This window comes from Thunnus thynnus, chromosome 13, assembly GCF_963924715.1.
Source record: "Thunnus thynnus chromosome 13, fThuThy2.1, whole genome shotgun sequence".
NCBI lineage: Eukaryota > Metazoa > Chordata > Actinopteri > Scombriformes > Scombridae > Thunnus > Thunnus thynnus.
In genome coordinates, this window is record NC_089529.1 from 27,207,982 (window position 1) to 27,219,180 (window position 11,199).

General features: G+C 36.3%; 1 protein-coding gene across 1 annotated transcript; it reads left to right on the top strand.

Annotated features, from left to right (window-relative positions):
- Window positions 1–6,029: 6,029 nt before the first annotated feature.
- On the top strand, window positions 6,030–10,897 carry LOC137195058 (cornifelin homolog B-like). The gene is made up of 4 exons (XM_067607127.1): window positions 6,030–6,155; window positions 6,956–7,066; window positions 8,037–8,191; window positions 9,298–10,897. Exons 2-4 carry the CDS (start codon window positions 6,964–6,966, stop codon window positions 9,418–9,420), a joined length of 381 nt encoding a protein of 126 aa, XP_067463228.1. The 5' UTR covers window positions 6,030–6,155; window positions 6,956–6,963; the 3' UTR covers window positions 9,421–10,897.
- Window positions 10,898–11,199: the final 302 nt, after the last annotated feature.

The window sequence follows — 11,199 nt, forward strand, 5'->3', positions numbered from 1 at the left end:
AAAATCATGCAGCAATCATGCAAACAGTTGCAGTGCATCTTTATATATTTTACAAAAATACATCACACATAACTGTTGATTCAGTAAATACCAGATTTCAGTATGAGGTCGTCATTTCCCTCTTCTCTCCTCTTCCTCCTGTCAGAACTGAATGCTTCGCCACTGCTCTCTCTCTCTCTCTCTTTAACCTCTCTCTTTTGGTTTCTCTCTCTCTCTCACTAACTCATACCCTCTCTCTCTCTGTCTCTGACCCTGTTTCAGTCCCCATTTAAGTGATCTGTACCGGTTACCGGTACAAAGTACAGTTCAGATTACGGGCAACATTTAGTATGGAATTGGTGATGAAATTCAAGGAAAAAGGGAAAATATGTTGGATAAAATCAACTATAGAACGGCAAAAGTAACTAAGAAGCAAGTAAGAATGAAAAACATCAAAATTGAGTTAAGGAGTGATTGTTTTCTACTGCCCTTGTCTCTTTATCTGAGGCCATGTCCAAACTAATGCAGATATGTTTTGTAGTCTACACTGATACACCAAAACAATCAAAAAAAATGTACAAAACAATCCCAAATAAAGGTCCACTCACTAGCGTTTTTTGGTGCAAGTTCAGTGGCTGTTTTCATTTCATCAATAGCAGTTGTAAGACTTCTCACCCAAACTGGCTTGAAGTTAAAGCTGCACGAATCAATATTTTGTAATAACAATGGATCAAATGACAATGTGTAATGTGAGAGGGGTCACTCGTAGTGATGAGCCTACAGAGAATCATCACACAACACGACGCATTTTAGCATCTTTCAGCGTATTGTTTTGGTTTTACGACCCACAACTTGACTGTTATGAGTCATTCGAGGTGCTCTCATTGACCTAATTTCCAGTTAACATTTTCAATATTTAACTATTTCCTAATCTTCACTGTGTGCTGTGAGTTGCCCCCACAGAAATAAAAAAAAAAAAAAAAACTTAATCATGCTCTGGTTTCACAATCGAGTATTGCAACAAAAACTGCTGGAATTCATTGTCAGTAAAGGTTTTTGCAGGTACGTTCAATATGAACATTTTGCAACTTTGCAGATATGTTCATAAAAAACATTTGCTCATAACATTAATAAAGAATATAATCTGGGCAGTGTTACTTTTCCCTCAACATATATGCTGTTGCACATTAGTAGTATATAAACATGTTTACAAGACAGGGTTGCTATAGCTGCTACATGCATCATTTCATTATAACAAATCTTATAATCTTCCTATTTTTTCTGTTTTCTCTGCACTCATTTTGCTTGCTGCTGAACTTGGGAAATTAAGAGATTTCAAACAGAAGTTCCAGATTATGTTGATAGAGGATAAACTTTAACGTCACTCCGCGAGGTTGCCGCTCTGCTATTTGTTTGCTCTGATCTGACATTTGCTGTCTGGTCTTCATCTCCTGAGTTCAGCAAGTTTATGTGATGTGGACAAAGCAGGAAGACCGTTGGACACTGGGGTTTGAAGTGTGTGTGTGTGTGTGTCTGTTGAGTGACCACATATTGAACCAGTTCTTGCAACAAAGTAGCAGGATTCAGGAAGTCATTGCCAAGAAACTTTGTACGAACAGATTTGCTTTTAATTGGCATGTACAAGTGAGTTAAGAAGGAGCTTTCACATTCTTCATCAGTTTTATCAATAATCTTGTTTTAGACTTCTCAGCTTTAGCAAGACGTTGTCTGGGAATGTCAAACATTCCCTCTTTATTTTTCTCACGGTCTAACTTTTTTTTTTGGCAACAGGACTTGAAACTCCACAAATTGAAGTTATTTTCACTCTTGGGTAAGATTTTTGTGAACGTATGCTACCCATAAACAAATAACAGTTATACTTACACGGTATAGCAATGTGGTGAATATGCTGAGGATCAAATCTCATGAACACGTGTCTACTGATGTACACGTGGCATTCATCAAGTTGAAATGAGCAAATTCATGACAGGTTTGTGCAGTTCAGAGATTTGGAAACCTTGTACAAGCATGCTGCGTTGGAAGGTTTAGGATAAGATTACGAAAATGCTCTTGTATGATTTGGGTCGTTTTGCTTGTTGCTTTCATATCAGATTTGGATCAGTTCCTATGTTTAATCAGTATATTTGTTTTATGTCAATGTGCAATGTACACCTGGGCGTTTTTACTACTTTTCTCCACTGTATTGTATTATTTCTGTTAACATGTGTGCAGCTGTGAACAAATATTAGGATACAAGTCAAGAACATGAGACTGTAGTAACCCTAACAGGTCTCAACTGTTCCAACTATCTGTGGCTTTCAGTAAATCATGTGATCGTCATGGCTTCATAAACTGCCTGTCACGTTTCTCCCTCCATCTATATAAGGCTATGGTTCGAAGTTCACATAGGGGAAAGCAAAGGTGTATCATAGTGCATCAGGGTCAGTTTGCCCGGTGTGTGCTGGCTCTTAGGCGCCATCGATCTGGGTTGAAGGTAATGGGAAAGCTGCTGAATCAGTAGTCCTAGCCTGAACCCAGAAACACGTGCAGTAATGCAATAGACCTAACATTAAAGTACAGTATCCCTTAATAAATGTATCCTACTAACAAGTATTGTCTGTGTATCTAAAATCTGATATATTTTATTCCTCTGTTCCATAGAGCTGCATTGTTTTCCAGAAACTATCAATGAGCCACACATCCTTCTTTACTATGAACACACACACTGCAGTTTATTTTGACTCATACACCATACTTCTGCATGAAATACTTATTAGGGCACCAAATGTGTGGTATGGAAGTCAGAAGATATTTGAAGATGTGTTGGCTTTGGTTTTATCTTGCGATTTGTTGATAATAGGAAAAATAAAGTATAAAACAGACTTATTCTCTAAGGTGTTATATTCAAACATGGAAGAAATTAATACAGAAATGAATGTTTTGTCTTATTTCATAAAATTCAAAAATCTTTTAATCTTTTTTGCAGAACATATCCAGATAATGTGCAGAGGTATCCTGGGATGTGATCCTCACTCTGACAATAATGTTGCAAACATTTCTCACATCAAGGATCTTTGAGGCTTTCGAAGAATCCGAGCAGTGATTATAAAAGATATTTCTTCTGCTGCAAGAGGCTGATGATCACCACAGTTTACAGTAAACTAGGTGGTCTGGCAGCGAGGACAGCTCTGAAACTATTCCAGTAATAGAAAGTAAACTGATGAGCTGCTGATAATGCATCTGACTCACTCTAAAAAAAAAAAAAAATCAATAAATAGTAAAACTAAAGTGTTTCCAATGCAAACTTTATTTTACAACTTTATTTCTACTGCACCTTTCAGTTACAAGGTACTTTACAGTTGTACATAAAACACAACAAGGGTTTTGGGGAATAACCAAACAAAGACAAATATAACAAAATATAAAAGAAAAACATAAAACCGTCAGAATAATAGGTTATAAAACTGCCAGCTGTGTTTTTAAAAAGCCATTCAAAATGTGGTACTGACTCATCTCATCTGAGACTGAGATGGTGTTTGTTCCACAGTAAAACCATGATTGCCTTTGGCCTGGATTGGTCTGGATTCTTGAACTTTTACTATTTGATTTGCAGATCTTAGGGGGATCTTTGGGGTCTTGGTGCAGAATAAGGAGTTTAATGATCCAAACTATATAGCAGACCCAAACCATGCAGGTCTTTAGAAGCAGTCAGAATCAACATCTTAAATTAAATTCAGTTAATTCAGCCAAACTGGAGAGATATATATTATCTTAGTCTAGTGCAACTGCTGCATCATAAAGTCAAATAAATAATGATTTGTAAAAGTCGATGTAAAAGGAAATGAAGGTGTGAATGGTGGTGCTAGATGGAAAGTCAGGGCGCCACCAAAATCAGTAGGTTTCAACCTCTGGACACCATGAACATCTGAGAATCCACCCAGTAGTCGTTAAGATATTTCAGTCTGGAACAAAGTGGCGGTCCGATTGACAGACTGAGATTACCATACTGGCACGGCTAAAAATCAGATTTTCACTTGGATTTTGGGTTGATTATTTTACGTCCAACTTTCACCCACTTTTTGACAAACAAACAAATGAAAAATTATATTATTATTTTTCATAAAAACAAAAATATAACATGAACTAGCTATAACATGCAAAATCCATAATGCCAAAGCTACAACACATGAGGAGGAGGCTGTGGAGGTGGAAGAAGTACACCTGCACACCTGCACACCTGCACCTCTGCATGAACATGAACGGAAGTTATTGTCAGTTGGCAGCTGATCAGCTGATGTATCAATGAGCCAATAATGCTGAAGAATTAAGGAAACACTGATAATTAATCAATTGATGCGTAGCTAACACAAATTTCCAGGTAATGTTCCAGTGGATAAGTGTGACTAAATGTGTCTCTGTATTGTAGATGATGATGACGATGATGATGTAAAACAGGTATAATAATCACTGTGGCATTCAGTTTTCTTTGTTAACTGATCAGGAATGCAGGGCTTGGCAGCTCAGTGTTAACAGATGAGTTTCTGTTTTGGTACACTAAAGTCAAATCAACTCCCTACCTTTTTGTTTTTTTAATTACATTACACAATATACTTTCTATTTGTAGAAGCATTGACACAACAATCTCACATCTTTACAAGGTTGGTAAAGAAAGAGAAATGTATCCACTTCAGTCAGGGAAGGTTTTCTGGGGATCCTTTTCACAATCGCGGCCCATTTACAGCCTTTACTTGCAGTTGCTGGTGTACAGTAATGGGAGAGGATATTTACTCATGACACATGTCCAGATTTACTAAAGGAGGCCAAACAGGTGACCTTTTGGTCCAAGACCCATCTATTGCATCACTTCTACCTGTTCTGGACTTGTTGGTTGTGTGACCTGAATTTCCCAGATTTGAGCTATGCCATTATTACTTAAAATAAATCATTTTAAGGATATCAACAAAGAACAAAAGCATTGTTCTTTGTTGATATCCTTAAAATGATTTATTTTTGCATCTTCCTGATAAGTATGCATATGAATACTGACTGTATGGTATCAAAGGTAGAAGTAGAAAAAACTCTTTTGGTGTGTTCATACAGAAAGCAAAGAAAATATTTTATACAAAATCAATGAAAAGACTGTAATGGGCACAAAAAGACACATCTGCACGAGTTGAAAATGTTGAACAAAAAATGTACGCTTTATGAATCTACTTCATAAACAAACAGAGACAAAAGGGGAAAAAAGGAGGCAGATGGGAGGAAAACACGAGAAAGGTCAGTTAAATTTTGAGCTGAACACAAACACAGCAGAGGCACCATCCACGCACATAAAGTCACTGAGTACCGAGCTAGTACAGCTACTGCCTGTACAGTCAGATGGCTGTTTTTGGGGGCAAACAAACAAACCATTTACTAAGTAGTTTTAGTTGTCTAAACTTCACCAGAATTTAAAGGAGTACAGCAGCAATTTAATAAAGCACTTTCATAAAATTGGAGGACTCACAAGAAACAAAGAACGGTCAAAATCGAAGCAGCAGAGGCCGAGATATCCTGACTAACTAATATTGCAATCGGATCACAATGCGGACAGAATTGAAATAACGCTTCGGATCAGATGTCATTATTCAGATAACGTATCCAGATAAAAATCACATGTTACCAGGTGCTGAAGTGACTGACATGTTGTATTTAAACATATTTTCATTGTTGTTTGTCCCTGTTTTTGAACATTTTGCAGTAAAAATAGAATACTGTGATAATATGCAAGGGTTTGTTTTTTTGGTAACACTTATTGTACCATTTAACGTTTGAGAAAAATGCCCCCGGTGATATAAATCACTATTTGTTCACATGAAATTAAAGTCAGATTGACTGATAGGCATGCTTGTTGGAAGTTATATAAGAACAGTGTCACACAATTTTTTGTACATTAGGCCATGACATGGGTTTTAAAGAGAGCATGCCAAGGCCACACCCTCACCTTTATGGTTCAATAAATAATAGTACAAAAGGATAATTAAGGAGTACAGGACAGACCAGTATGTCCAGTTTACTCTGTCAGGTGTTCTGGTGTCTGCAGGTATTTCTGAACTGACGGAGAAAGGACAGATTCTCAGTGCAGACATCCGCTGCAACGGGACGTTCGACTCAGAGCTCTCTCCTCAAAGACACAGGTGAGACATTAACTGTCCTATAATAAAGGTATGCTGGTTTATATACATATTTACTTTTATTATTTTTTACTTGTCTTAATTACTTAATGACTTAATGACTGTAGTCACTCAGACATTTAAGACCAAAATGTATATAATAATAAATAATTATTAAGAAATTACAATTAAAAAAATCCCTGTAAGTCAGTCCACTGTATTGAAGACTTGAGAGGGTTCTCCTCAAGCACTTGCTAATTTCACAGTGTAACAATCCTGAGATCTGGACTGTGGTTTTCATTCTTTAATTAGTTATTGATGATATTTCTGTGAGAAACATTTGATTTCAGGGCTATTTAGACCAATATGCTTTTTTGACCAGTGAATTGGTTGCTCTGCTAACGTGACAACTTATGAACTGGTATATCAGTACTCGAAAATTACAAAGAAGTCTCAACACAATGGCCTCAATTCACAATTTATATCAGATGTAGAGAAATAGAGAATAAGTGATCTTCCCAAGGCTTGTAGGGGAGGTAACACTGTTAACGCAATTAACAACATAGATAGATTTCATACAAACATCCAAAATCCCACCCAGAAACCACAACATCTTCTGTAAAATTGTGTTACGTTCCATAGTTTTACTCACTTAAATGACCAAATTGAGTGAATATTTTGTCATTTTGTCTCCATGTTGCAGCAGAGATATTACCAAATGGCAGCAATACATTTTAGGCACTTTGTGTATGCATATATATCTTATATGAGTGACATTATTAATCATATGCAACATGAACTCTACATTCTGGTTCCTCCTGTAGAAGCCACCATGTCCAAGATGGTCATCAAGCAGCCTCAGCCTGTGATGGAGGCCCAAGAGTCTGACGAGTGGGGATCCGGGATATGTGACTGCTGCGATGACGTGCCCGAGTGTAAGTGTCTGTACTATAGTGACCGATTATTACTCACACCAGTGGATGATCAACTCTGAGTAGATTTTTTATCTGTTTAGCTCAGATAATCATGCTATAACTTTGCAACAAAAGGACAGTGTTTGTTCACTTTCAGGCCATATCTTTGTTCCTTGTTTCTCTGTTGTTGTTGTTTTTGTTTTTTTCTAAAATATGTGTAAAACTCATATTTTGATAGAACCAACGACTGTACATAAAAATACAAGGGATTACGGTACCAGGTCATTTAGTTGTTTTCTCTCTAATTCCATTTGTAACTCACAACAAATCACTATATTTGTTGATTTTTAAGGTTTCAATTAGTTGTTTTGTCTATAAAATGTCAGAAAGTGGTGGAAAATGACGATTGCTGTTTTCCAAAGGCCAAGGTGACGTCTTTAAATGTCTTCTTTTGTCCCGACCAATAATCCATAACCCAAAGATATTCAGTTTACTGTCATAGAAGAATAAATAAACCTGAAAATATTCATATTTGAGAAGCTGGAATCAGAGAATTTTTACATTTTGTTACTTTAAAAATTACTCAAAACAATTCAATTGTCAAATTGTCAAATCAATTGTCAAAATAGCTGTCGATCAATTAATCAACTAATCGTTGCAGCTCTTATTTAAACACCAAAGAAACTTTTCAATATTGAACAGAATTATAATAATATGGACTGAACATGATGGTACATGAAAATACATCAGTGCTGTTGCAAAAAACTGTAGCCTGGTAAAGATTTCAGAGGTCACAGCACAGCATAAATATTTCATGAATGATGTGACGGAAAGTCATAAGAGCCAGAAAAAGCAGGTGATTAATTCACTTCATCATATCTTCATTGCATAATGTGTGTGTTTCCTTGTCTCTGAGTGTTTGTAGGTGTGTCTTTTCTTGGTACGGGTGTGTTAATCCTTTGCTTTTGTGTTTATTTGTTTCTTGGTTAAGGCTGTTTTGCTTTCTGGTGCTGTCCCTGCTTCGCCTGTAAAACCACCAAGGCCTACGGCCAGTGTCTCTGCCTCCCTCTGCTGGACATCTACGGCTGCATCCCGCCCATCACCATGTCCATGAGGGTCTCCATGCGGCAGCGCTACGGCATCAAAGTAAGGACACAATTCTGTGGTAGTGTCTTTTTCACTTGGCAGGTGGAAAACTTTAAGCTCTGGTAGCTTTAAAGCCTAAATCTGAAATTTTTTTGACCTCATACTTTCAGTGTAATTTTGATCAATTTGGGCTAAATCAATCGCTACTTTTCATTTTACAATTAAGTTTCTCTTTAAATTTTAGTCTTTACAAATGTGAAAAGATTCATTATTTTCCTTGTTTTTTCTTCACCTTACCTACTTAACAAAACCTGTGTAAGTCCTCTGAACAATTTATTAGTTTTATTCCACTGCAAACTTTAAGTCAGTCAGATCTTAAAAAGCTAGGAAGGTTGGTTTTCAAAAACTTAATAAAAGATGATGGTAGTGGCGGTAGTATTACAGACTTATTCTCAAATAATTAATATGATTTCCCAATGACTGCTTTTTCTGGGCTGCAAAAATATTTATATTGGGAATATTTTTTGACAGTAAAAATCACAACCCATACGAGAGGGTGGGTTCACATGAAAGCAGTTAATCTCTCTTTAAATCAAAATATTTAATCAAATTAATTCGTTCTTGCATTTCACACTTAAGTGACACACAGAAAACCTTTCACGAGAAACCTTTTCAAGAGAAACCTGTGTACAAGAATAGATATGTGCGGTTTAAGCATGAACGGACATACACAAAAGACATTAAATTCACATTAAGAAAAGCAATTACAAGTAGAATTTCAAGTACTTCAGTAAAGTTTTTTGAAATCTTTTAGTGAGATGAGAGGTTTTGCGAGCTCAGTTTGAATGTGTACAGCTGATGTTAAAATCAGTGAAGTTGATCTGACATTGTAAGTTCTGTATTAATATGTGACCAACGTGTGAGTACAGAGCTAATGAGGCAATTTTTGCAATAACGTTTTATAGATAAATAACACACAATAAAACAAAAAAACATGCTATACAGCCTGGAGGGTCGCAGTAGGAACATTTTTTATGAGTATGATTTACCACGGTAGATTAAATCTGAGTGTAAGAATTACGACTTTGAGGGAAGCAACAAGTATAGCAAGTGCAGAACCCTACCAGACTCTGTTACTGAGAGACGTCACTGCATTTCATCCTCAGGGCACCATGTGTGACGATTGCATGTGTGCGACCTGTTGTACACCCTGCGCCTGGTGTCAGATGTCCAGAGAGATGAAGAGAAGAAAAATCCAAATCCTCCTGGTCGGCGCCAAGCACACATGACCTCTGTCGTCTCTCATCATCACCAACAGGGCTGTCGCATATTTCAATAAACCTCAACCTGCCTCAGATGTTACTATAATAACATGTTGTAAGACTGAAGCGATTTGAGAAAGACTTAAAGCCTTAAGTGCTTTTGTAGTCGAATGAAAATTTGTAGCCTTACATTTGTACTATATAGTCATAATAATTTACTGAGGTTAACTGAGAAGAACCCTCCAGCATCATGCGTCAAAGCTCTTGCCACAAGAAATTTATGTAAATAAGTTTTCAATTTATTGTTATTAGAATCCTCTCTTCTGTATTTCCCATAACCCCTTTCTTACCCCAAAACTCCTACTTTCAACTGTTCTAGATGTATATTCTCTTAACCTGGGATTTAGTATCGAAAGTTTGTTTCATAGTTTGATGCTTAATTTTCTTACACGTTCTATAATCACATAATCACATTGTATTTTTTTAATTGATATCTTATGATATTATCATTTATTGTACTGGTATTTAGCAATTTTAAATTAAATTGTTACATAAAAATACAGTAATTGATAGTTTTATCAATTTTATTTTTGCTTTGTTACACTTCACAGTATACTGTCTGTACTGCATTTTGTGTTTAAATATATATCTGTTATAGCTCATGTTTGGCACTGTCATATTTAAAAAGATGGCTTTTATTAATTATTGATTTATTGTCACCAAAATTATTTACTGTAAAATGACAACAGTTTGCTGTTTCTTCTTTGCAGTGGTGGAAAACATATTCAGAGCCTTCACTTCACAAGTACAGAACTATTTTTGGTAAAATGTACTTAAAGCAAGCAGCATTTTACTACTGTAGGCTAACCGGTTGAGGTGAACTAGTTTTAACGACTTTATATATAGTTAGGTAGTTTAGTGCAGTGGTTCCCAACCTGGGGGTCAGGCCCCTCCAAAGGGTCTTCAGGCCTATGACTTGTCTAGAGGGGAAATGAAATTTGAAAATGACAAGGGGCCCTAACTAGACACTTCTCATAAGCCAAAACTATTGGGAAACACTGGTTTAATCTTTACCAATGCATTGTATTTTATATGCTTATCATGTGTTTTTAATGTCAAATAAATGCGCTGGAGTTAAAAGTAAAGAGTTTTCCTCTGGAAAGTGGTGGAGAAGAAATAGGAAGCAGTAGAAAATGGAAATGTTCAAGTAAAGTACAAGTACCTCAAAACTGTATTTGTAAGTATACAGTTCTTGAATAAAAATGTACTTTCCATTGCTTCTTTGTATGTTCAAGCAAAACATTTTAAATCAACACATCTGACAGAATGCTGTACAGATAAGGTCAAAATAATTTAAATAAATATATAAATTAATCAGCGTATGTGTAAAGCAAAAAAGGCCCATTGCTCAAAAAGCATATGATTCTGCAACTTTAAATATTAACTTAAATTCACCTTAAATATGAATGTAAAACATAAGACGTCCACCAGATGGAACCACACTCTTCACAATGAGCCAACATGCTTTTAGTAAAGTTTGAGGTCATGTGGGGTCACAGGGGATCAGACCAATGATCTGCATGTCATGTCTCACCTTACTGGACCTGTCGCCCACCCAAACAGAAGGTGGACAAAATTACAAAAACACCATATAACACCCCAATACCATAAATGAACTCCACATCATGTTGCAGTGTTTGAGACTGATGCTCCAGCAGCTCACGCAGTGAATATCTGTCTTCTTTTACCAGACATTCAGACCTCTATTAAAGCTGACATGTATCTCTAAATGAGACTCATCTTAGC